The following is a 27,322-nucleotide window of genomic DNA, read 5'->3' as shown; positions in this document are numbered from 1 at the left end:
TGTACTGATGTGCGTGGCTCTCAAGGCCACAGTTTCATAATGTTATGAGTTGAATGCTTGAATTACCTTTTATTGATTGAGGGGGCGGTTAGTACTATAGATTGCTCTACTACTGAGCTATACCCATGGCCGTCTTTAAATAGGAGCTCTCTCGGTTGTCTAGACTGGCCTTGAACTTGGAATCCTCGGTCTCTCCAGTAACTGGGGTCATGGACTTGTGCCATTACAGTGGCCGGTGTCTCTATTTTCATTCAGAGAGTTGAGGTTCGGAAAATAGGGCGGCCAGAACATAGCTTGTGCCACACTCACGAGTTCTTAACTAAAATATATAACACATGTTTTATCATGTCTTCTCCCTCTCTCAGATAAAACAGATGACGCTCTGAACGGAGACCATCACAAGGAACAGAAAGACCCATATTTTGTGGAAACCCCTTATGGCTTTCAGCTCGACTTAGATTTCGTCAAATACGTGGATGACATACAGAAGGGAAATACTATCAAGAAACTCAACATCCAGAAGAGACGAAAGCCGTCTGGACCATGCCCAGAAGTCAAGGCCACGCCTGCTCATCAGGGGGTGTGGACTTCCACTGAGTCCCTGTCCTCCTCCAACAGTGATGACAGCAAACAGTGTCCCAGCTTCCACCTAGCCAGAAGCCACGTGACGTCAACCCCAATCCCGCGACCACCTGCCCCCCTAGAGACCTCACCCACGTTTGCCATCCCGGAAAGTCGACAGCTGCTGCCCCCTCCCTCGCCTCAACCTCCGAAGCACAATCTTCATGTCACCAAGACATTGATGGAGACCCGGAGAAGACTCGAACAGGAGAGAGTCACCATGCAGATGGCACCGGGTGAGTTCAGAAGGCCCAGGCTGGCCAGTTTTGGAGGCATGGGCTCCACGAGCTCTCTCCCATCTTTTATGGGTTCCGGTAACCACAATCCAGCCGTGCACCAGCTTCAGAATGGATACCAAGGCAATGGGGATTATGGTAGCTATGTCCCGGCAGCGGCCACCACTTCCTCCATGGGGAGCTCCATCCGCCACAGCCCACTGAGTTCAGGGATCTCCACCCCCGTGACCAACGTGAGCCCTATGCACCTGCAGCATATCCGAGAACAGATGGCCATCGCCTTAAAACGCCTGAAGGAACTCGAGGAGCAGGTGAGGACCATCCCCGTGCTCCAGGTGAAGATCTCCGTCTTGCAAGAAGAGAAAAGGCAGCTGGCCTCACAGCTGAAGAATCAGAGGGCTGCGTCCCAGAACGAGGCGTGCGGGGTGAGAAAGCGCTCCTACAGTGCCGGCAATGCCTCCCAGCTGGAACTGCTTTCCCGGACCCGGAGAGGTGGCGGGGAATTGTACATCGACTATGAGGAGGAAGAGATGGAGCGTGTGCAGCAGAGCTCACAGAGGATCAAGGAGTTCCGGCAGCTCACAGCCGACATGCAGGCGCTGGAGCAAAAGATTCAGGATAGCAGCTGTGAGGCCGCGTCGGAGCCCAGGGAGAACGGACAGTGCCCGTCTCGGGAGAGCAAGTCTGTGGCTGTCGGGAGTGATGAGAACATGAACGACATTGTTGTTTACCACCGAGACTTCAGGGCCTGCAAGGATACAGCTGTAGGGACCGTCACCGAGACGAGGAACTTTGGCACCAGTGTGACGGAAGCCATGCTCGGGGTGATTACCGAAGCTGACAAAGAGATTGAGCTGCAACAACAGACCATAGAGGCCTTAAAGGAAAAGATTTACCGCCTGGAAGTCCAACTTAAAGAAACCACCCATGATCGGGAGATGACTAAGCTGAAGCAAGAACTACAGGCTGCTGGATCCAGGAAAAAAGTCGACAAGGCCACAATGGCCCAGCCACTTGTCTTCAGCAAGGTGGTGGAGGCACTAGTGCCAACCAGAGACCAAATGGTTGGCAGTCACGTGGACACAACAGATTCGTGTGTTGGGACCTCAGTGCAAACAAGCAGTGTAGGCGTCTCCTGCCAACCTGACCGCAAGAATCAAGTTGTGGGGCCCGAGCTGCCGATGGATTGGTGGGTCGTGAAGGGGAGAGTGGAAATGCATGACCGGTGCGTAGGGAAGTCTGTTGAGACGTGTGACCAGAGTGTGGGCGTGGAAGTCAGCATCTGTGAAACAGGCAGCAACACAGAGGCTTCTGGGAGTGACCTGACGCTCCTTAAGACAAACTTGAACCTCAAAGACGTGCGGTCCATTGGCTGTGGAGACTGTTCTGTTGATGTGATCGTCTGCTCTCCCAAGGAGTGCGCCTCCCGAAGCATGAACACAGAAGCAGTAGGTCAGGAGGAAGCCGCAATCATGGCGGTGCCTCATACCACAAACCAGCATACCAGCACGACTCTGGAGCAGGTGGACCAGTGCACTAACACGGAGGTGGCCACCCTTGTGGAGTCCTGCACCAACACCTTCCTCAGCACTCTTGACAAGCAGACCAGCACCCAGACTGTGGAGATGCGAACAGTGGCCATTGGAGAAGGCCGGGTCAAAGACATCAACCCCTCCACTAAGACTCGGTCTGTTGGTGTTGGGACACTGCTGTCCGGCAGTTCCGAGTTTGACAAGCCATCTGCTGTGAAGACCAAAGAGTCAGGTGTGGGACAGATAAATATTCACGACAACTACCTGGTGGGTCTCAAAATGCGGACCATAGCTTGTGGGCCTCCGCAGTTGACTGTGGGACTGATGGGCAGCAGGAGGAGTGTGGGTGTCGGGAGCGAGCCCGTAGGGGATCTCTTGGAGGAAGCTCCTCAGCCTCCGCTTGCATCTGGGATGGTGACTGGTTTGGATCACTACATTGAGCGTGTACAGAAGCTGCTGGCAGAGCAGCAGGCCTTGCTGGCGGAGAACTACAGTGAACTGGCAGAGGCTTTTGGGGAGCCTCATTCCCAGATCGGCTCCCTCAATTCCCAGCTCATCAGCACCCTGACATCCATCAATTCCGTCATGAAGTCTGCAAGCATGGAGGAGCTCGGGCACCCTGACTTCCAGAAAACCAGGCTGGGTAAAATTGCAGGTAGGTGGTACCCCAGGACCCTGAGCACGAGGACTCGGGGACACTTATAAAGAGTAGAGCTATGTGTAGCTCAGGGCTCTGAAGAGCAGAAGGCCAAAGCATGGCCCCAACTCTCACAAGCTCTTTCTTTGCTGTGTCATAGCCAAGAATGCTTCATCTGGTCAAACGGAACGATAATGTCCCCATTTCCAGGGTAGTGACATCAGTCCACGGGGGCAAAGGGATTCATTTTCCACCACATGAATTGTTGAGGACACATTCAAACAGTAGGAGGAAAAAACGGGGAGACTATCTCTCTAGGAAGTGAGGGTGTTCAGTTTTGTTTATTGTTTAACTGTTGAAACTGTTTTCTGAATCTTGAAGGCAGCTTTAGGATGGTATTGAGTTGATTGCAAACCAAGGTAACAGCAGCTTTGCTGATCCTCAGTATCTCCTAGCTCCTTTAGCTCCTGGCTTCAGGCTAACACAGGAAAGCAAGTCTATGAGGCCTGGCTTCCCCCGAGGTGTCCTCTGAGGCTTTGTATGATGTCTTGTGTCTGTCTTCTGGTTATGTATTTGCTCATTTTATACAGAACTGCTTTTAAAATGCCTGTATTGTTTATATGCATAATTATCAGTATATGACCAATTAAAAATTCTAGAGTAAAATGTTCTCGGTTAGCATTTTATGAGAGGGTAGACACTTCATCGACTTGTTAAGAGGGCAAATAACCTTTGAATTACCACGTCATCTCAGCACAGACACAGGCTCCCTTCCCTGCTGGGGTCAGCAGGCCACAAGCAGTGAGCTGGAGAGCTGTGCTAGGTCAGGAAGTAACAAGGACTGTGGAGACTTTACAAGTCCAGTTATAAGGACAGGGAGTGCAGTGTCTAAAGGGGAAGGTTTGCTTTTGCGCCAAGGGACCCATAAGCTAGGGCTGACAATGGGTCTTTCTCCTACACGTCCGTCTTCATATTCATTGAGAGTCCTGCTCACCTCCCCAAGAGACGCACTAAAGTGACTTCCCTTGGAACCAGGCGCTCCAAGTCTCTCCACAGTGCCCTACTCCTGGGCATGGCCCCAGGCTCCCAGTCCCTGATGCAGGAGCCTTACCTAGGGAGAAGAGTGCTTATCAAGTGAACTTTTTTTGTGAAAATGCGAGGCATAGGTTGGAGTGAGCCACCCATAGAAGTCTCAATATGCCCCTTAAATCCAGAAAGGACAGCCATGAAAGTAGACTAACATATACCCTTTCGATATCTTCCTGGGTTTGTGCTTTCAAACCAGAATGATTATTAGTTTTTAGTATCCGTGCTGTAGGACAGAATTTACTGTGAAAGGGGGAAAAAGCGCATAACTGATGTGTGTGGGGGTTTGCCTTTTAGGATTCTAATACATACGGAATTATTCTAATATTATAGACACATACATATCACTCTAATAAATATACAGAGGAGTCATTTTAGGATAAACAGGATTAGACTGATATGTGGGCTGAAGTGAAATTTTACATCTCTGCCTCCTCATCCTTTAACAAAAAATCATGCTGTCAGGTGTTGTCAAAATAAACTTCTTCAACCCCAGACACAGATGGCAGAGGGAATTATGAAAACATGCTCTTCCCGGCCTTCCTTCCTCCTCCCCAAACTGGGGTTACTAGTTCACATTCTCATCAAGAATATTCCCCTGTATTACTGGAGTGATTTGTGTGACCTGAGCATGGAGATCGGGAAGTTTTATTTGATTGTGCTACAGTGTGCTTTGGGCTCTGGCCAGCCATGCTGACATTCCACACATTGGTGTGTAGATCTGACCCGGCAATGAACACCTAGTTAAATCAGCTAATACACACGAGATCTGTGACAGCTGGGAACAAAAGGGAAAGATACTCTCGTAGCAGGTGGCTAGTCATAGTGGCAGCCACTGTCAGAGCACACAAGAGAGACTTTCAAGACCGTCTGTAACTCTTGTCACATACGCATCGTAACCAAGATCTGATGAGAAAAGAACCAGGTCAAGGATTTACCCCACATGGGGTGGCAGCTCAATACAGGAAGGTGTCCATTCTTAGCATCTGCATGCTACATATAAGGAGGTGTCTGTCTCAGGACACTGGGTCACCATACCTACCTCGTAATCCACACTGTCCCTCACACAGTGTAGACCACATAGCAGTGCTAAAAGGCTTTTGTTCATACAATCTTATCCTTTCAAAACCAATAAGGAATTGGGTTTGACATGGCTCGGAGTATTAGCAGTCGCTTGAACAAACCCGGTTCTTTCAAGAAGTTAACTTTGGGCTCTGAGGCCAGCAAGGCAGCCTGAGTCCAGATTATGTCTGCAGAGAGAGGTGGTCTTTGTGCCTCCACAAGGTTGTGATGAAGAATCGGGGTCTGGAGTAGGGAGGGAAGCGTGGAGAATTCTGTAGCACAGAGCGTAAGGGCTAAATGAAAGCTGCTGCTGCTGCTGGTGTGTAAGCTCTTCCAGACATGGGCTTGTTCAGGAAAGTTGCTAAACAAAGCTTGTGCCAGTAACCTCTGGTTTGTTTGCTTGTTTGTTTGTTTTCCTGTTGTTTTGTTTTCCTGAGTGTTTTGCCTGGCTGTCTGTCAATGCACCATGTGAGTGACTGGTTCCTGCAGAGGTGGGAAGAAGGCATCAGGCCCCCTGGACGTAGAGCTCTAAGTGGTTGTGAGCCACCACATAGGTGCTGGGAATCGAACCCAGGTCCTCCAAAAAAAAAAAAAAGCAAAAGTGCTCTCGTCAGCCCCTCCCCTCTTAATCTCCAACTTTTCACGCGTGGGCACGCTCCTCTGCACCAATTATTATGCCTGTCCAACTAATATTTTTATCAAGATAAAAAATATTATAGGGAAATGGGGTGGGAGTAAGATAAATTGTCAGGATACAGTCTTTCAAAAATTAATATTTAGGCTCGGTGCATTATTATATAATATATACAAGTATTAGACCTTGTCTGTAGATGCATTGTTTCTAGAGTTGAGGGTTTAATGACAGAGTCACTTGTCAACTTGTGGACTATTGTCATCCCCCCCCACCCCCTCCAAGACAGGGTTTCACTGTGTAGCCCTGGATGTCCTGGGACTCACTGTCAACCAGGCTAGTCTTGAACTCAGATCCACTTGCTCTACCTCCCGAGTGCTGGGCTTAATGGCGTGCACCACCACTGCCCAGCCGCAAACTGTTATTTTAGCCACATCATCACACTGAATATTTTCGTTCTATTTAAAATTACGCTGGGCGTATGTGATTGTAAGTCCTTTAGAAGAACATGAAACATGTTCTCCTGTAGTACCCCTGTGTGTGCTAGCTGTGTACGAGAGTACAGGGATGTGGCTTGTGGTGTAGAAACATGTCTTTTTTTCTAACCAGATTTGAATCACAAATCATGCTATTTGACCGTGCAGAATCATGCTATCCCATGTATTTCCTCACCTAACTGGCCGTAAGCGTTCTCTCAGGAGTTGAAGGGCAGAGTGTCATGGCATTGTTTGTCTATCACAGTTAAAATGGTCACAGGATGTAAGTTCCCTCCCTCCTCCTTGACAAACCCTCACTGTGTATCAGCCTGGCCTTTGACTAGAGCCTCCGAGCTCAGCCTTCCCAAGTCCAGGATTCCAGGTGTGCACCACCATGCCTGGCCAAGAGGAAGGAAACTCCTGTTAATACCAAAAAAAAAAAAAAAAAAAAAAAAAAAAAAAAAAAAAAAAAAAAAAAAAAAAAATCTTAAGAAGTTTTATTTTTTCCTTTACCGCAGTGGGTTTATATTTGAGGAGTGGAGTTTCCTCCTTCTTCTTCTCCTTCTTTTCTTTTCTTTTTTTCCTTTGGAAAGGGGAAGAAAATTCTAGACAAATGACTCAGAGTTATAAAGTCCCTAAAAATGTCTAACTATCCCTGAGCAAATACAGATAGAACTTAACTGCCTGCCACATGGTTTTTAGAAAATTCATCTTCTACACTCAAAGAGCTGCTGCTTACACAGCCTCTGTGTGTGCGTTCTTGGTTTAAAGGCTTGTTTAAAACGTTTAGGAACTTGGAGCCCTTCTCTTAGCTGTGTTAATTTGTAGGAGGAAATCTAACCCAAACAAGAGTGGGAAATGAAACTGTTGCAGAATCCTGTTTCTGAAGAACTGTCTGGTTGTTTCTCAAGCTACACCACTCAGTATCTATTTTTCTTTTTGCATCTCTTTTCAAAAATGTTACAAGAGCGTCAAAATCAGCCAGGCCAAGAGGTCCTAGAACCCCCGCAGTGTTTAAATGGCCTGGGGAGGAGGGGTCTCTTCTGGTCTGGGAGTCTGGAGAGCTGGCTGGTTCTCAGCCCTGGGAATTTGTGTTTGTCTCTGCAGAGTCTGAGTTCTGCGTCTGGGTCAAATGAGAAGACTCATTTTCTCCCCAGGTTCCCTCCCAGCAGAAATTTCCTATGGAAGTAGCTGTATAAAAGACTGGCCATCCACTTCAGTGGAGGGTTATTCCTTTGAATTTATTTAGACACGTATTATCTGCTACCACCCATTCCCTACCCCCATCACCAAATAAACACTCCAGTTTGAGGGGCATGTTGGAATAAATGGGCTTAAAGCAGAGAGTGTCTGTATCTACGCTTAAGGCGAGTCTGGAGGCTCACTGCCACGGAACTACGTCCCCAGTCTGCGGTCAGAGCTTCTTCATCTAGAATCAGCCCATAACATAACATTGAGTATCTTTATGCTTGGGCTTTTTCTTTTGTTAATGGTGTATAACTTTATCTGATTCTCCAAAATGATAGCAAAACGAGGTCTGGTAATGGTCCGTGCCTATACTCTCAGTACTTCAGAGGTAGAGGCAAGAGGATCAGAGGTTCCACTTGTAAGGAGTAGTGAGTGGGCTAGCCTGCTGTATACACGACCCTGTATTGAAAAAGAGAAAGAAATTATTCCTGCTGGGCATGTTCTACTGGGCCCACACTTTTAATCCCAGCAGTCAGGAGGCTGAGACAAGTGGATCTCTGAGTTCAGGATAGCCTGGTTTGTATAGTGAATTCCAGGCTAGCTAGAAGGGGGAAAGTGAGACCCCCATCTTTTTTTCTCTTCTTTTCTTTCTTTTTCTTTTCTTTTCTTTTTTTTTAAGAGCTAGTTGAACTCGAAAGGTGACTTTACAATTAAAGGCTAGGGCTCACAACTAAATCAGGGCTAGGGAGGTGATTCAGTGGTTAAGAGTATTTACCGTTCTTGCAGAGGATCCAAGGTCAGTTCCTAGCACCCACATGGTGGCTCACAACCATCCATAACTCCAGTTCCAGGGCATCCAACATCCTCTTTGTCCTCTACACTGGGTGCACACATGGTACACATGCGTACATATACACAAAATACTCACATAAAATAAAAATAAGTGGGCTGGGCAGTGGTGGTGCACACCTTTAATCCCAGCACTCAGGAGGCAGAGACAGGCAGATCACTCTGAGTTTGAGGCTAGCCTGGTTTACAGAGTGAGTTCTAAGACAGCCAGGGCTGTTACACAGAGAAACCCTGTCTCTCAGTGTGTGTGTGGGGGGGGGGCATACCTTTTTTTAAGTGACCCCTGAAAGATTGAAATTGTAGGCCCAGGTCACTTGACTATTTGTTAATGATCTTGGGAAAAGGCATTCATCTGTGAAGGAAAGGTCTTCAGAGGATTTAATTCCTCCCTCTCCCTTGGCAGCCCTTCAGTTGACACTTGTTAGAAAATTCTGCTCTCCTGAACTTGATCTTCCTAAATGATTATTAGCGAACTGCAGAAGTGTTCTGGGAAAAGATGATGGCTTGCTTGACACTTACTTATTCTGACTGGATCCCGAAGCATGTAGCTGATGTCAGGCTAAGGGCGGTTGGTAATTTTCAAGAAATATAAATGGCTTAAGTTCATGCTGCCTGCAGGAATGGCAGATACAGTTGCCTTCACTGTGTTCTTTTCCTGAGCAGAAAGTCGCTCATACTTCAGTAAAAAAGTTTAGACTCTGTAATGCCCCCATCTATTGATGTTGATCGGTACCTGTACATTAAATGTCAATGGTACATAATAAAACCATGCGGTGCTGCAGCAAACAGCTATATAGATGTGCCGTGAGTAACTGGCCCACTGTTTGGGAAGCCAAGACCGAAATGTGAGTGGTCACCATGGAGATAACATAGGCAGGTAGAGAGTGCTCAGGGTTCAGCTGTGGTCAAGGCCACCAAGGTCTGGGGAAGAGCGGAGGACCTTGGCTTCTCTGGGAGGAGCCTGCACAGGGTACATTTTAACTCAGCCTTGGTGGAGGCAGCCTGTCAGCCTGAGATTTCTGGGTCAAGTCATGGGAGGGTATATAATTAAATGTGGGTGGGGTTGTGGTGAAAAAGAATCTGATTCCTAATCCACTCTGGGGTTGTAGTTTCTGAGCATCCACTTTTGGTAGATACTTAGCAGTCGTTTGAACTGTTCTCAGGAGAATAACACAGTGGTGCTAGAAATGACTGAGGGGCGTGCGGCTCTGTCCTGAGGCAGCTCCAGGGCTCCTCTGGTTGGAAGTCACTGTTTGTATTGCTGAGTGCATGCCTCCTTCACTTGGGGCAGAATTCCAAGAGAGAAGGTCCTGCTCCTCCATCTAGGCCACACATTGTCCGCCCAAAAGGACCTCTGTCAAAAATAGAATCTCTGCTTCCTCATCCTTGAGCCAGTGTGCACACCCAAAGGGCAGGTCCCTGCTTGTACCCATCACACCCCAGGAGATTCAGTTACACGGTTACATTTTGGGGGAAACACCTAAAGGCACGGGCAGCCTCCATTGTGAGTCAGAAATTATGGTTCTGCTCATTCTTGATAGGGAAGCTAAATGGTCTTTAAAAACCCATTCAGAATGCTAACACTCAGGCACTGCAGCTGTTACTTAGCTGGCCGTACTGTTTGGAGCTGTGTTTTCTCAAAGCAGCTGGAAAATAAATAAAAATTTGGTTTTGCTTGCCAGAGTAGTGTAGATATCTGTGAACAAAACTTTCAAAATTCATCGTAAATTTTCAAAAGCCAGGAAGAAATGTCACAGAGGAATTGGAAGGAGGGGAGCCCTGTAAAATTCCCCTATTTTTCATGGAACTATTTTTCTTATCTAGTACTTTGTTTCTAATGGTCCTAAAGTTGGGAATACTACAAAATAAAATTTACATTACTTTTTTTCAATATAGTTTGCCTTCGCTATTAAGATTGTCTACATATTAAATCCTGTGTGCGCTTTAAAATTAGAATTAGTATAGTGAATGAATGCTTTTCACTCTCCAGTAAGATTCTGTCCCTCACCGTCTTTCAGGCGTCACTCACCTGGGCAAGGCCTAAAATGGAGCTCATGTTTTATTAGTATCTATGGCCACTTTAAGTGAGCTGGCGACCAAAGCCACCTCGCAGCTGCCTGCTCCTCCCGTCTTTTTGCTGACTGTGCCTGTAGGAACCGTTGCCACCCAGAAGTGTCTGAAACATCTGGGCTGTAGGACTAGAACTCTGGAGGGTGTTTTTATCGCTACCTTGCATTTTGCTTTTGTTTGGGCGACATGTCGTCTTCGCTCTGGACTTCCGCCACTAGTGGTCCAGGCCTGTTCACTAGACCACCAGTTATTCCTAAGACTTCACACACATCCCAGTTGATGAGTTGAGGCTGAGGAGGCATGTACTCTTGGTTTTCAGCTTTTTAGCTGCGGTTTAGTTTAATTCTAGTAGTTCTCGATCTTGGCTGAGGGGGAAAATCACAGGGAAAGGATAAAAAAAAATACCGATTCCACACACACGCATTGTGGTGCACACCTTTAAAACAAGCCCTGAAACGGCAGAGGCAGGCTGTTCTCTGAGGTCAGATGGTCTGATTTCCAGGCCAGCAAGAGCCATGTTTTGTAGTGAGATCCTGTCTCGAAATAATGATGATGGCAATTGCTGAGCCCACCAGCACATAGTAGCCCCTTTCTGTGTTTTTGAAAGTCCCATCCCCACATATACATGATTTCCAACCATGACCAGTGTGAAAACCATCTCAATAGACTTTATTGGCCGCTCCGGTTTTGCCTGTTCATCCCCACTCTTCCGCCTCCTTCTTGCCTGTGACAGTCCTTGATCAGAGCTCTGTGCCGGGGCAGTGCCACTCCATGTGATGCCCGTGCCTATCCATGTGATGCCCATGCCTATCCATGTGATGCCCATGCCTATCCATGTGATGCCCGTGCCTATCCATACTAAGGGAAGCACATCCAGGCCGTTCAAGTCCAGCCAGTTTGAACACCACCCAGAACAGATTTTCCAGCAATACAGGTAGGAGTTTTCCATGACATGACTAGTAAGGACTAGTTTGGTGCCTGCCTTGCCGTACCTATTGGCCTCAGGCAGCATCTCTGTCCTCCAGGTAAATTGCACAGGTATTTAATGAAGGACATCTGTTGCACCATTCTAAACCTTGCAGAGGACACCAGATACAGACGCAGCAAGAAGGGCTTCAAGGAGCCTGCCCGCCCAGGATGGAATGCACAAGGGCTGAGAACGGGGTGGGGAGTTCTTGGTTTGCACCCTGAGTGCTACAGAGCAGTGATAGAGAAAAGAGAGCCTTCTGGAACGGTGTCCTAGGAAAACAGAATTAAAAGAATAGGATTTAGGCCACGTCTTGGAAAGAGCATGGACAGCACGAGCCATGAAACTTGGCAGTGTGCCAGGCTGGTGAACAGCACCACATGGAACCCATAAAGACTGCATGGAATTCTCTTGTGCGAGTGCCCGCTAGCTCACCACTAGTTTCTTACGTAGACTGTGAAGTCAGCTTCTCCTTTCTGTTTTAAATATGGGCATGATGAAAATCCTATATGTCTCTGTGCACCCCTAGAATAACATCTTTGGAAATCAAATACTAAGTCAAAGTGACTCTGAAAACAACTGGTCCATACTTAGTAGGGATTATGCAAAACAAATTTCTTATACTTATAGAAAGGTGTAGTAAATATTTGAAAAATTTTAATCACCATAGCTTATCATTTTAGTGGACTTTTGCTGGTTTATCTTCTATAAAGGTATATTTGTGTGTATTATTATATTTAGCTGGGCATAGTGACATGCAGAGGCAGCAAGTAAGATCTGTGAGTTTGAGGCCAACTTGATTGATGTGTATATATAGAAAGTTCCAGGCCTACCAGGGCCATATAGTGCGACCTTCTCTCAAGCAAACATATATATCCATAAATTTCAATTTACTTGCTTTTTAATTTAATCTGATATTATCAACACCATTTCAGTGTCAGTCCCATTGAGAATTCTGTGGTACATTAAATTACAAATATTACTTAATCAAATTTTCCTGCTTTGGCCAGTGAACAGATATGAAGTGCTTCCCATACAGAGAAGTAATCTAGGAAACACGATGAGAAAGAAGTTGACAAGGAAATATTTCTAAAACGCATCCTGTCCCTGCAGGATAGACCCTAAAAGTGTGACAGACGGCGGTACTGAGATAGGAACATTGGTTCCAGCTGAGGAGGGAGGAGGAGAAGGTGGTGGCTGTGTGGAGATGGGGAGAAGGTGCTCCAAGTGGAAGAGCTGAGAGGAAATGAGGGATCCCAACCTTAGCACCCTGGGCTGCCATCCATTTCCCCACAAAGACCACAGGGATAAGGGAATGAAGATGGACCAACAAGACAGTGGCAGGCCATGATGGCTCGGTGCATCTCCGAGCCATGCGGACTCTGTTTCCCAGGCTTCCCTGGTGGAAGAGCTGATCCGTGGGTTGTGTCAGGTGGTTTTGTTTGGTTTTGTTTTTTCCAGCTGAAGCCTTAATGGCTTTGGAGGTGGGTGGGGACGTGGTTCCTGCACTGGTGTGCCAGAAGGGAGCCGCAGTAGAAGAGAGAGATGCTCTGTGGCTCAGATGACAAGCCTTGGCGGGCCAACGTTCTGGTGACAAGGGCAAAGCTTCGCCATCATCGAAGGCCTTGGAGGTCTAGTCTGGGTGATGTAAATAAGTAGGGTAATGTGTTCAAAGGGAAGCACAAGAGGCCACCAATTGTGAGACTTGGATTTTTTTTAAGTATTTACTTTTTAAAAATTTTATTTGCATTGGTGTTGTGCACCTGCATTTATGTTTGTGTGAGGGTGTTGGACCCCCTGGAACTGACTACAGACATTGTGAACTGCCATGTGGGTTCTGGGACTTGAACCCCAGGTCCTCCGGAAGAGCAACTAGGGCTCTTAACCACTGAGCCATCTCTCCAGCTCCGTGAGAACTGTTTTCAATGAAGCGACTTTTAAGTGCACTGTGCTGTCCTAGGACCCCATTCCCACGCTCTTCTCTTTCTGAACAGGAAACTACTGTAAGTGTGGAGGCCTTCTGTCGGGAGGACTGTTAAATGTGCCAATGGCCCAGCCTGAGCAAGAGACAGGAATGGCGGAAGGGAAGCTCCTCAGAGGCCGTGACCAGTTCCCCACTCAGGGAAATACTCTGCCTCCGGTGAACCTGACAGATGACCAGATAGCCACCGGCCTCTACGGTGAGTCTCCGCAGCTTGGCGTTGGGATTCTAGGCAGCACTGCCGGCATTCCAGCTCATGATCTGTATGTCGACCTGGAAGACAGGTTATATAATTGCTTGGCAGCTGGGAGGCCTGGAGTGTCTTTACCAGGTAGCATGCTCTGCAGTCTTAGCAGCAAATTATGCGCTATACAAACAGCCGTCCATTCTCTCGCATGCTAGCATGCTTGTCCTCCCCCACCCCCCAGCTTATCTTAGCTGAAGAATACCAATATCCCTACCTTGGTGCCTAGGGTGAAATGAGACACGACGTCACTTTATAAACATTACAGCCTGGTATAAATGCCCCTTATCACCAGTTTGTAATGTCTGGGCACACTGATAGATTTTTTTTTCCCCCATTTTAAAAAAGAACATTATTAATAGAATGAATGCTGAATTATTTCCTCTGTTTGCACACACTTCCCCGGCGGTCTCGTGAAAGTTTCTCGCACAGGCACACTAAGATCCCCATTCACAAACGTGAGGAAGGAATGCCCACTCGGTTTAACCTGCATGATTGCCGTGAATTTTCACCACTTCGTTTCGCTTTTCTTTACAGTCTGTCCAAATAATGAAAGTACCGTGAAGTCCATCATGAAGAAGAGCAATGGGAATAAAGATTCGAATGGCGGCGCCAAAAAGAACCTCCAGTTCATTGGCATCAACGGCGGGTAAGGCGCGTTGGTGGTGGCGGAGTGCAGACACCTGTCTCCTTTAGGTCACTGTCCAGGTGCCTGTTCTGGGCTGCTGCCACACGTTGATGATAGAAGATTCCTTCCTCAGAAAGGTGCACCCGGGCTTCTCTTCCTCTCTCCTCTTGCTGTACTTAAGGATATGTCCCTCTTCCAAGGGTACCCCACTGAAACTGGGAAAGTGACTTCTCCTCTCCTCTGACCTGGAAAAAAAACATCTTCAGCAAAAACCCAGCAGGGCTGCTGCTCTCCTGTGGACAGTTGTGCTTGTACATGTTAGAATACAGGAGGGAACCGGAAGAGGCTGGCAGCATTGATCAGGCGCCAGTGACAGACACCCACTGCTCCAGGATGGATTGCTTTTAACTTAGCTCTCTATGTTCATGAGCAAAACTTGAGGGCATTTCAACCGAGGAGTGGTAACCCGACCTTCCTCGGATCCTTGCTTTCTACATAGAATACCTAGTAGTTACTAGCCCGGGTGGTTGAGCCTGTTTGTCCTACTGCAGCTGGATCAAAGCAATTAGTCAATTGCCCAGTAAGAAGGCAGCAGTGCCGCGCTGGGTATTTAGAGTGAAGTGGCTACCAGGAGAGGCCTAACATGATGGTGCACGTTTTACAAATCGCCAGCCTTACTGAATGATGTGGCCCAGAAGATTTCAAAGACCATGCCAGAGAGGAACTATTGGTTGCCTGTATCATCTGTTCACCTTGACAGTGGGAGGAGGAAGGGGTGAAAATAGGAAGGAAGGAGGGGGAAGCAGCAACTGCAGATCTGGTTCTCTATAAAGTCACTCTCCTCTCGATTTATTCTGAGCTAGTGGTGTCATGGCTTTGATGATGATGATGATGATGATTAAACCAAGTGGCATATGATACCAGTTGTCAACTGGGAGATAGCTGTCTGACACCGGAACCCACTGTAAACCTACCAGGCCTTCAAATAGAGATCTGACTTTGAATTTCTATGTGCAGGCTCTAAGCCACTGGCTAGGTGTCTGCAGTCAGGCAGCGGCTTTCCCTCGGCAGGAATGTCTGTCACTGGGTCTTTATGGGGACACCGTGCATCTCCTGAAATCCCGATTGCCACCTAGGTATGAGACAACTTCAAGTGATGATTCCAGCTCAGATGGAAGCTCTTCTTCTGAGTCAGATGACGAGTGTGATACCATTGAGTATCCTCCCGAGGAAGAGGAGGAGGAAGAGGAGGCTGACGACACTCGGGGAATGGCGGAAGGGCACCATGCAGTTAATATTGAAGGTTTCAAGTCTGCCAGGGTGGAAGATGAAAGGCAGGTTCCAGAATGTGAACCTGAGAAGGTGGAAATCAGAGAGAGGTGTGGTACACTCCCCTCCCCTCCCCGATTCCTCCCACGCTTGGTGTACTTGGGTAATAGAATTAACTGGTTCAGGTAGTTTACAGCTGTACCTGTGGGTTTAGTCTTATCTGTGTCTCGGAGGCATGCACATCTGGTCGGGCTACTGGTAAATATAAGTGCAGGGTCTCTCTCAGATCTCTTAGCGTAGCAACGAGAATGGCTCAGTTAACTGTTCCTTTGTTTGCTGAAACTTTAACTCTTTGCTGTCTGATTTGGCATGTGGAAACCACCGTCCACTATAGCATCCATTGCTTGAACACATCACATTGTATACAAAGACATACCTGACATTTCTGATGGCCAGCACACTATTTAAGAGTTCAGATTTTATATTGATGCAAATGTCAGAATTGTTACCACAGGACCATTGTGTATGTGCAGAATGGGAGTTCAGCCTCAACCAGAAATCCTAGTGACTGGAAAGGTGATGGGTGTCAGCCACACGTCTCTGTTTTGTTGCTGACCGGGGAGCAAGGAACACAACAGTAGATGTGGGACTGTCATAAATGTGAGCTGAAGTAAAATCTCACATCCTGGCTGGCTAAAACAACCCTGAGACATGGGGTGAGTTTGTGACTCAATTAGTAAGTGCAGAATTTTGGCTTATAAAATGAGAAAAGATGGGAACTTCAGTGTGGTTTTCGGGTCTGTGAAGTACACATTGGCGCATTTCAGCAAACACTCGCTCTGTTACATTTATCAAACAGAAGCTCGTTGTCAATACAAGGTAAGTATTTCCAGAGGGTGTGAGATATCTTCTGAGTTTCAAACAGCTTTATTGAGATTACCATGCCATTTGATTTGGGGCTTTGTGTGTGTGTTGAACGAACACTTGAGTCGCTAGACGTGGGTTCAGCATATTTTAAAAACAGAGTCTTACTGTGTAGTCCTGGCTGGACTGGAACTCACCCTGTAGATCATGACTGACCTCAAACTCTGCTTGCCTCTGCCTCCTGAGTACTGAGATCAAAGGCATGTGTCGTCACACCTGACCAAGACTAAGACTATTTTTAAGAACTTAGAATAAAAGGAATAAAATTTTCCAAATGCTATTTTGTAGTGCCCTAAAGGCCAGACTGATGTAGCTGGAAGTTACCCTTCTCCAAAGACCTTCATTGCGGAGGTACTGACTTTGTGTAGTGATGTGTCAATCACCAATGCCCAGAGACAGCTCCAGTCATCATGATCCATCTAGGCTGGCCCATGGCCCTGGCCTAATATGGTTGTGGGCTTTCAGATAAAAATCACTTTTATTTTATGACAAGTCCTAAGTTTTCTGTCTTGTTTTTTTCTCCCCTTTAGGTATGAATTAAGTGAAAAGATGTTGTCTGCTTGCAACTTACTGAAAAATAACATAAATGATCCCAAAGCTTTGACCAGCAAAGATATGGTGAGTCTGGTGATAGGAACAGCCCCCAGGCTGTGTGGCATCACCCAGGTGTATCTCGGTCGGGAACGTGGTAGCCTGCCCCCGAGCTGTTGCAGGCATGCTTCTCCCTGAGCTGCTCATTTCTAGCATAGCTGGCCAAGCATCGTACTGCCCAGCCCAGCCCAGCCCAGGGAACACACTGTTTCCCTGAGGCCCAGCTTCCGCTGTCCTTCACCCACCCTGTACTTTTCTTGGAGTGGAGGCATCTGGGAGGCCCATACTTGGCAGAAAGAAAGAGAGGGCTAATTGCAGGCAATCTTCTTTCCCCATGTTCCACTTCTACCCGTAGAACCTTCTCGCCCAAAGAGCAGCATCCCAGAACTTTTCAAAAAGTAAGCGCAGTTTTTACAAGAAGCTTATCTGGGCTGAGGTCAACATTCCTTTCCGTTAGGAATGCGCCTGTTAGGTTCCCGTGTGGAATGCAGATGGCCACTGTTTTTAAACAGAAAACTGGCCGAACAGCTGGAGAGATGCAGAAGCGGGTAGCAGAGAGACTGTGATCCACTCAGTGGTCAGGAGTGGCACAGCACAGGACATGGAGGGAGTGCCGTGCAGCGGCTGAGCTGGTAGGCTGCCAGGTGATTCACTCCTCTGCTGACAGCCTGGTCTGCGGCTGCTTGGCCTGGCCAGGCCTCTGATTGGCAGCTCCGTCTTCAGGGAATTGTGAAAATGTGGCTTCTTGCATTAGTTTGATAATGACATGGACCTGAGTTGTCACATGTCAGCAGGTTTAGCTCCCTTGAGGCTGAGTCATCTGAGTCTGCATCTGCCACTCAGGTGACTTACAAGGTTCTTGGGATTCTGGAACTCTGAAAGCAAAATGAGAGTTAAGGAGTTATCTAATCCTAGAAACATAGTTGGAATGCTGTGGGCCTGGCATGTTACGTTAAAAGTTGGCAGCGGCTGTCACAGATTTGGACACCAGTACACAGGAACATGTGTTCGTGAGACCACTCTTGCCAAACCTAGCCCCTGGATCTGGGGCCCTGGGAGATGCGGCCCCTGGGCCTGAGAAATGGCTCAGTGGATAAAGGTGCTTGCTGTCAACTGATGACCCGAGTTTGGGTCTCAGGGCCCACACTGTGGATTAAGACAACCAATATCTGCAGGTTGTCCTGTGACCTCCACATGTGCTTGTGATGTGTATGTTGCACGAATGCTCGTGCATGCACGCGTGTGCACGCGCGCACACACACACACACATTAAATAATAAATGTATAAAAATATTTTAAGTATCCGTAGCATACCAGCTACCATGTCAGACTGATAGTCTAGAATTAATTCATTCCAGCTTGCTCTTTGAGACAGGCCCTCATACCGTAGCTCAGGTTGGCCTGGAAGCATGAGTGGTTCCGCGTGTCCAGGCTAGTAGTCTAGGCTAATCTCACCTCCCAACCTAGTGCAGCGGGAGAGTTGGAGTTACTTACTCTGGCTTAGGAAGCAACTTAGTTGTAGGTGGGCTAAGTTCTTCCCGATTCCAATGAAAAGTTCGCTTGCAAGTCTAGTTAGTCCAGTAAACACAAACAGCTCAAAGTCAAGCCAGGCCTAATAGACGCTATAAAAATGAAGTTTTTGTTTGTTTTTCTTTTGTTTTTGCTTAAGACATGGGAACTAAGATGTAGGATGGGGAAGACCCCCAGGGTCATTTGTTCATAAGCAGCAGACTTCAGAACTGAACCATAGGGATCTGGCTCTAAACCCATTTGCACATTGCTGTGACCTCTGTCCTAGTGACGACAGTGTGGACAAAGCAGAAGAGAAGTTGAGGTTTGCTGTCTGGAGCTGCTCTTGAGGTGCTGGGTTTCACTAGCACTTGAGAGGCGAAGCTGACCGCGTACACTTTGACTATAAAAGGCCTGATTGCTTGGGCTAGGGAGAGCTATAAATAAAACTGACAGCAACTTGGTGTTTTGGCAGAGGTTCTGTCTGAACACCCTCCAGCATGAGTGGTTCCGCGTGTCCAGTCAGAAGTCCGCTGTGTCGGCCATGGTGGGTGACTACATCGCCGCCTTCGAGGCTGTCTCCCCGGAGGTCCTCCGCTACATCATCAACATGGCCGACGGCAATGGGAACACCGCCCTCCACTACAGTGTGTCCCACTCCAACTTCCAGATCGTCAAGCTGCTTCTGGATGCAGGTACGGAGGCTTCCTTGTTACTCCCCTAGGAGCACTCGGGTTGTAACTTGTCTGCACGAAGCCCGCTGACCCGTGCCTGAGTTCATTGACCATCCCATGACATGGCAAGAACCCTGTTCTTGAGTCATGGATGGGAGGCTTCAAGTACACCAAGCCCGGACAATAAGAAACAGAACCCAGATCTATTTTGAAAGGGGGCTTTGAAGATATTCTCGCTGCAGGGTCGGCTGTCTTCAAATGAGGTGGACCTCGCTAGTAAACATGACTCCCATTTGCTCCTCCATGAATCATGCAGGGTTGGCTCACGGGCCCAGACTCCCAGCATTGGTGTCTGCAGTCACTTTGTCCTTGTACACCAGCCTCATGTGGCCCTACAGAAGTGAGTGGCTGCTCAGGATAGCAACTAGCAAAGCCACAATAGAGTCATGACTGTCCCTGCCCAACCACAGCGCTCCTGAAGAGTCGCAGATAGCAGGGGCAGTGTTTCCCATGGCCGCCGAACCATGGTAATGGCACCGCTGAGAACATGCCATCCCAGAAGGCAGCCCTGGGTCACGCCATACATGAGGCGAGAGGGCAGTTCAGAAGAAACCTCTTGAGAAATTGAGCCTTCAGCAATGCGCTTAAGTGGGAGAGCCCCCAAATCACCTCCATCATTAAAACAGTATTTTTGATATGCCACTAACACAGAATGTACAGTAACTTCGTCTAGTGAGGACGCGTTAACACCTGATTTCTATAATGAAACCATCCAGTTTCCTTTATCGTCTTTTGATGTAATGGCCTGATAGCCTTTACTCCATCCTGGATTGTTAATACAGAAGGAAAAAAGAAACCCAAGCACGCTTATCATTTATTACTATCTTCAGTTTCTCTCTTTTCTTGATGAGGAGTGTGGTGTTGGAGCTATCTATGGCCTTCTGCATGCTGGACAAGCACCCTGTCAGTGAGCATGTCCCAGGGTCGTGTGTGCCCTATTTCAGTGCCCACGCTAGGGGGTGCCTGCTTCCATCTGATGACGGGAAGGAGTTACAGGCAGGCCTCCTTCCCTCCAGACTATGACCTTCAGCTGGGGAATACATGGAGAGTACCCGAGAACACGACTTCAGCATTACTCTTTTTTTTTTTTATGATTTATCTTTATTTTATGTCCATTGGTGTGAAGGTGTCAGATCCCCTGGAACTGGATTTTCAGACAGTTGTGAGCTGCTATGTGGGTGCTGGGAATTGAACCCGGGTCCTCTGGAAGAGCAGTCAGTGCTCTTAACCACTGAGCCATCTCTCCAGCCCCAGCATTACCCTTGAAATGAATGGTTTTTCTGCCCTCCGAGCTCTAGAATAGATATCTTGGCAAACTGAATTGATCCCCTTGTTAGGTGATTTTAATTAATCACTTCATTTACACTATTTTTATTGCTTCCTATTTTGAGTAGATTTTTGGCTCCATATAATGTAACTCTGGGGGCTTCAGCATGGAAAGACTGAAGAGCTCAGATTCCGAGGACCGTGGGTACATGTGTGTACCCACTTTGCTACCAACAGTCCGCACATCCCATTGTGTTACTATGTTATGGAGTAGGTAGGGTCCCAGGCAGTTTTCTCCTTGTCCCATCTTAAGTGTTTACCTTGATACCTGCTCAGGGTAAAGGCTCCTTTCCATTGCTCTTCATCCTGGCTTGTCATTAAAGCCCCGGAATGCTTCTTGAGACTTCAAGAAGAGGATAGCTGTAGCCTGTGGGGTCTGGTAGTCCTTGGTAGTCTCTTAGAGTACTTTTTTTTTTAAACACCCACAGCAGTCTATACTGCTCTCCAAACCTACTGTTTTTTTTAATATTTATTTATTTTTTATTATGTATACAATATTCTGTCTGTGTGTACGCCTGCAGGCCAGAAGAGGTCACCAGACCCCATTACAGATGGTTGTGAGCCACCATGTGGTTGCTGGGAATTGAACTCAGGACCTTTGGAAGAGCAGGCAATGCTCTTAACCTCTGAGCCATCTCTCCAGCCCCTCTTAGAGTACTTTTTGCATTAATATTGATCTTATACCACAAGCACTGAGAGCTAGAAACCACGTGGTTGAGTTTCTGAACATGTGCCTGTCTAGATCCCTCACGGGTGCTTATGCTCCAGAGTAAGCACACTTAGAGCCTGCTCGTGCTGCGCCAGGCTTTCACACCATCATCACCAGTCACATGCAGGGCACACTGTAATCACCTCCCCTCGTCTCTGCTGCTGCCAGCCCGCCGAGGCAGAGCATAGAAACAGTCGTCTCATTCTTAGTCATTTTCGTTCCCAGAGCGCTTTCCACGGGGCTCCCCCGGAACACTGGCCGCTCTAGCTGGTTCTCCCTAACGACATTTCTGTCCTGCAGACGTGTGTAACGTAGATCACCAGAACAAGGCGGGGTACACGCCTATCATGCTGGCGGCACTCGCCGCCGTGGAGGCAGAGAAGGACATGCAGGTTGTAGAGGAACTCTTCGGCTGTGGGGACGTGAACGCCAAGGCCAGTCAGGTTAGTGTCTTGCTTACGGGGCTCACCGTCACTGCCTTCCAATGTCTGATGTGACCAGGTGGACAGAGCCGCGCTGGTGGCACACGGGCAGCTGCAATCCATATCCTGACCGGCACACCCGTGACTCGCGGGTTCAGTCTCACGTTGCAAATCTCTCCCTGCTTTGTCCAGTCTCCGGTGGCTTGCAGGGAAACTGCAAATAAGCTTGCACACAAAGGACCCTACCTGTGTAGGCTCCTCACCGTACACTCATTGCCTCCTGGCTCCAGCTAGATTGCCATCTTGGCTTTATGTGAGACCCAGAGCTCTAAGCCTGAATGTGTTCACAACTTGACCTTAGTCCTCTTTGGAACTATCTTCCTTGTTACACTGAGACATCTTCAGAGTTCTAGTCCTGACTCCTCCCTGTATGCTCTTCCTTTTTAACTCATAGCTCCAGTGCCTTTGTGTGCCATCTGCTCTGCCCCTCCGCCAGCCTTCCTGCTCAGTCTGTACTTCCGCCTCTAACCCGCATTTCTTTCACAGGCAGGACAGACGGCTCTCATGCTGGCCGTCAGTCATGGGAGAATAGACATGGTGAAGGGTCTGCTGGCCTGTGGGGCTGATGTCAATATCCAGGACGACGAGGGCTCCACTGCCCTGATGTGTGCCAGTGAACATGGGCACGTGGAGATCGTCAAGTTGTTGCTGGCCCAGCCAGGATGCAATAGCCAACTGGAGGACAATGTGAGTACCACTGGGCCTCTAGCCAGGGGCGGGCGGGTGTGGGCCCCCTCTTTCCTGATCCTTGGGGACTAGTGTTGGCATCCAGGCCTCTTCCTTTTATAGCCCAACTGAGCAGCATTTACCATGTATAGTCTGACCCTGCCTTAGCCAAGAGCAAAAATAAATAAATGGACCTTACCCTTGAGTTCAGAAAGGGAAGAAGGTGAGAACCAGTGTCCCCTAATAGGAGTCAACAGATCGGCCCTACAAGATCACACTCGGTGGAAGCAGTGTGTGAGTAGTCTGTCGGTAGACACTTGGGTTTTCTTCCCCGGATGGACCACTTAGGCTGCTCATGCATTGTCACGGCTGAGCTACAGTGGCCTTTCAACGTGACTATTCTGTGACACGCAAGCCAGGAACGCCACGAGCTCTCTGGCTGTTCTGAGCACATTTTCCCACTTCTGCTTGGTCTGTTTCCATGGTCACAAATGAACCTCCTCCCTCAGCTCCCAGGCTGTCCCACTCCAAGATAAACCTTGCACAAGAACCTTCTGAGGCGAGAGTACAAGCCATAGAGACCATGCACTCCCGGGCAGAAAGCACAGGGCAGGCACTTGGGCTGTGGACCCAGTCCGGATTCATGGAGGTCAGGGGTCATGGAGGTCAGGCCAGGCTGATCCTGGTTTTGAAAGTCTCTCTGCAGAACACAGGTTCAAGCCAGAGTTTCCTTCAGTTCAAAACACCGTAAAGTTAGAGGAAAAATATCCTCCTTTCGGATCCTCCTGGGCTCACTGCAACAAGCCAAGCACGAGAGATTGTCACTGGGTAGAAGGACAACCCCTGCCTGCCTCTAGGGAACATGCAGTTCCCTTCACTTCCTCAGGGAGATAGAGTTTGCAGCTTGCCTCTCCCCACTACAGTCTCCGTTGCATGGGTTTGGGAGTTTGTTCAACTGCTTTCTTTTGGAAAACTTGTCTCTTTGTAATAAGAATCTGTAACATTATGGAGACGTCAGGAATCCTGGCTAACCGGCTGATTGTCCATTTCCTTATCCGTATACAAGTAGGCCTACGTCCACCTGACCCCTGGAAGGAAAGCCGCTCCCTGGACTCACAGTGTGGGAGGGCAGGGTGCTAATATTCAACATGGGAGCAAAGGCGAGTCCTTACTTCAAAACCAGACAGTTTGTGTGTTTGTCCTTACTTCAAAAACAGACAGTGTTGTCCTTTGCCTTACTTCCTTCATATCCAGTTCATGCCCTGTAATTTAATAAAAACCAAACAATTAACAAAACAGTGTTTCTTTCTCGTATACAATGCTTCCCCTGGTATTTCCAGAAGATACCATGCAAGCTGCCAGGGTAAAGCGCTTAAGTGTGTGTTGGGGTGTGGGGTGTGTGTGTATGTGTGTGTGTGTGTGTGTGTGTGTGTGTGAGAGAGAGAGAGAGAGAGAGAGAGAGAGCTCCGCCATTCAGTGGAGTACTATAGGCTCCAAGATTACAATCTCCTCATCCAGAGGCTAGACGGGTTCACACACACCCTCGTTCTTACCTGATCATTTGTAACTGTAAGAAGATAGACTAAGGTTTCGGCCCCTCCTGTTCATACTGCCCCTTCTGATGGGTGGGACAATCGGATAGGGCTTCTTCATGGACAACCTTCAGTTTTTTAAGGATCCCAGGGAGCACGCATCTCTTGCCAGCCCTGATAGGCAAAGCCAAATGTTTCTCCTTGTGCTTGACTTCTTATAGACAGAACCTAGTCTCACCTTTGGGTCCTCAAGACCCAGCACGAAAGATCCAGAAGCACTGCCTGAAGAACTGAACAGATGGCTAAACTGTTGTGGGACTTCATAAATTTTGTTACCTTCTGGCTGCTTGACATTTGAAAGACTCACCCTGACCTGTTGTTGCCCTTTCCTCTTTAGGATGGCAGCAGCGCTCTCTCCATAGCCCTGGATGCTGGACACAAGGACATTGCTCTTCTCCTGTATGCCCACGTCAACTTCGCAAAAGCCCAGTCTCCGGTCAGTATCAGGCATTTGGCATTTACAAATAGAGTGGAATCCACCAGCTGCCAGGCCCCCTTTCCTAGGGGAATTGACAGACTCTGAGGGTCTTATGTTAATTCTGACAATGGGAGTTTTAGCCCAGAACTTAAGTCTTCATCATTTCTCCCCAATGCCAGGAAAGGCAGGGCCTCAGTTATCTTTGGGGGACAGCAGCTCCCACGGGGAGCTAGTTTCATGCGTCGTGATCCAAACAGTACAGGTTGAGCTCGTGGCTACATGTCATGGTGTTCCTAACACTGTTTCTAAAGCCTTCAGTAGGCTGCTCTTTGTCTCAGAGTTTACTCAGAGTGGAAGACTGACTCACCCGGACAAGTCCTGCTAAGCCTGGCTAGCTTTAGAGCCATGCCTGCTGAGGGCGGACATCTGTCCCTCACTTTTAGCTAGAAAGTTCCTGGATCTGGCACACGGGTGGGCGTCTGCTGTGATAACCAGTGTCCTGAAGTCACTTATTAACTAACCTCCGCTTTCTTTCACTTTCCTGGTCTCTAGGGCACCCCTAGGCTTGGAAGAAAGACTTCTCCTGGTCCCACTCACCGAGGTTCCTTTGACTGATGATGTAAAGATCGCCCTCCGTGTGTGCCGCCACGAAGCTGCTAATTATTCCTGTTGGGGTGACAGACACTGAATGTATATGGACCACGCCGAGCTGACCAGCAAACAGAAATGTCAAGGAATAAGCCGAAGGCTGACCCTTTGGCAAGGAAGGCAGAGCTGGTGGGAAATGGCCAAGCCAGGTGAAGGCCGCTTCCCTAGCCTTCTGCTCTTGTAGGACTGGGCCCCAGCTCTGTGGCTGCTGTATTGGCTCCGTTATTTGCAGTGGTGGGAAGCGGTAGCCTGGCTTGGCCAGGCCATTTCTACAATGTAGACAAGGGACAGGTTCTCCATGACATTGTAGTTTTGAAATTTTCCACAAATACTCATACTTACTAAATGTGGAGCCATTGGGAAGCCCTTCCAGTATTTCATTCCAGGATGCTTCTGCTCGTTTCTCTTGTCTTTTAAAATAAGAAACTTGAGATGACTTTGATCATCAGTGTCTTGGCCCCAGGCTGATCATGTCTGGCTGAAAAATAGAAAAGGGCTCTCAAACCATCCAAACTTACAACAAGAAATCTTTTCAGCCGGTTTATCTAGGTGGGTGTATTATATGGCTTTTTATATAAAAGACTTCTATATGAAATTGACACAGCATTTTCAACTTTTATATTCTGCAATAGAGTCATAAAGAAACGTGTAATGTTACATTTTTAACAGCTGCCCAACTGAATTAGGTTAGAGGAGTGGGTTCCGGATTGGCCTCTAGGGGAGCACAGTGTCGTCCTCTGTGTATGTCCATCACGACACATTTACTTTGGTCCTGTATATGTATTTAAATGTTTGAAGTGCCTTAGACTCTTGCCATATTTTCAAAATAAAATTTCATTAAGCTGTTTGGTTTGTCCCTGCTTCATCACTGGCAGCTGTCTGCCTGGTCCTGATGGCTTACGGCAGTCACCACAAATGCTGATGGATGGTTTGGCCTGGGAGAGCAAGAGCACGGTCTGCTGGTCTCGGGCTCCAGGGTGGGGGGGACAGGTCTTCCTAGGGGGCTTGAGCTTGTGACGTAGGTTCCACATCCCCAGATTGCATGTCACAACACTGAGATTTAAGACCTTATTATACATGCCACTGTGAGCCAGGCAACCTCCAGGGAGCCGCTGAGTTGATTCTTCCGGTTGCATGAATGCTAGTCTTGAACTAACTTGGGAATACAGCTACCAGTGATTAGCTAAAAGGGGTCAGGAAGCCAGGCAGGCTTTTCTCTAGGTTTTGGTATGCTAGAGAAACTGCCGGAGTTAGGGAAGAAGTGCTGGGGCTAGACTCAGGTCAGCCTGGGCCAGCTGACTGCTCTCTATAGCAGGCCTGGGGCCTCTGGGACAGAACTCTGTCCTCGTCTGTGAACTGCAAAAGTGAGGACACTGAGGCCGGGACTCCCAAACTGCTCTCTTTTCCCCCAAATCTGATCTGCCAGCTCTGGGATTCCGACTAAGTTTTGGCTCAGGAAGTTATTAAAGCTTAAGTCCCGTGGACCAGAAATGGGTACCATAAATTCATATGGAAGAGTGAGGGGCCTATGAAGGGAGGTGATTTGGGACTTTGTCTGTCCCTCAATAGCCAAAAATGCCTTTTGAGCAAAGAGCTGTTTCCCTGGAGGTTTATGATCCTGGGGGTTTTTGTTTTACTGACAGGTAAAAAGCATTGATACTGTAAATGTGGGGCCAGAATAGGGGGTCTTTACCTGACATGCTCAAGGCTCTGGGCTCAATCCTCAGCACTGATGACAAAAAAAAAAAAAAAAAAAAAAAAAAACCTAAAACAACATTGTAAATGAGAAAAATGAAATGAAGCCCTGTGCTCTGATAAAAACAAGTGCCTATTTTATCTTTGAGTAAAGTCTTATACACTGTGTATTTAACCTCTGGGTAGTGCAGACTGGCCCGCGCCGTGTTTGCTCTCATAATATTGGGCACCTCGAATGCTTTTTATCTTCTGATCGCCGCACACTGTATACACAAGCCTGATTACCCCGTTGGTGAAGCTGTGGTTTGTGAAAGCACACCTCTGTTCAGGTCCCTAAAGCAGGGACGGCCGACGGGAGGGGACAGCCAGCCTTATCTCCTCATCCAGGAAGAGGAGAGCAGACCTTCAGGTATGGCCAATTTCCTAGAATCCTTTGCCCTGGCAATTCCAGCAGAAGGCCAGAATTTGCCCTAAGACAACAGAACAAGCACAGTGGGAACTTTGAGACCCTGGTATCAAGAAGGTAACACTGGCAGCGTGTCCAGCCACTG

The 27,322-nt window shown here is 48.0% G+C and overlaps 1 protein-coding gene across 7 annotated transcripts in view; it reads left to right on the top strand.

Annotated features, from left to right (window-relative positions):
* The window catches only part of Kank1 (KN motif and ankyrin repeat domains 1), a 197,774-nt gene extending 171,852 nt beyond the window's left edge, over nucleotides 1-25,922 (top strand). For 6 of the 7 annotated variants that reach the window (XM_048438740.3, XM_085693734.2, XM_085693733.2 and 3 more), the window contains 10 exons: nucleotides 366-3,044; nucleotides 13,350-13,535; nucleotides 14,118-14,229; nucleotides 15,345-15,587; nucleotides 16,932-17,019; nucleotides 18,977-19,196; nucleotides 21,571-21,713; nucleotides 22,239-22,439; nucleotides 24,348-24,446; nucleotides 24,981-25,922. In XM_048438740.3, coding sequence (XP_048294697.3) covers nucleotides 366-3,044; nucleotides 13,350-13,535; nucleotides 14,118-14,229; nucleotides 15,345-15,587; nucleotides 16,932-17,019; nucleotides 18,977-19,196; nucleotides 21,571-21,713; nucleotides 22,239-22,439; nucleotides 24,348-24,446; nucleotides 24,981-25,043 — 4,034 coding nt within the window. In that variant the 3' untranslated portion in view covers nucleotides 25,044-25,922. The remainder of the gene's footprint in view (nucleotides 1-365; nucleotides 3,045-13,349; nucleotides 13,536-14,117; nucleotides 14,230-15,344; nucleotides 15,588-16,931; nucleotides 17,020-18,976; nucleotides 19,197-21,570; nucleotides 21,714-22,238; nucleotides 22,440-24,347; nucleotides 24,447-24,980) is intronic. The other variant, XM_087908019.1, reaches the window with a different exon arrangement.
* The last annotated feature ends 1,400 nt before the right edge of the window (nucleotides 25,923-27,322 follow it).

Source organism: Myodes glareolus, chromosome 7 (genome assembly GCF_982192425.1).
Source record: "Myodes glareolus chromosome 7, mMyoGla1.1, whole genome shotgun sequence".
NCBI lineage: Eukaryota > Metazoa > Chordata > Mammalia > Rodentia > Cricetidae > Myodes > Myodes glareolus.
The sequence above is the reverse complement of the archived record's forward strand: the minus strand, read 5'-3'. Positions and strand labels throughout refer to the sequence as shown.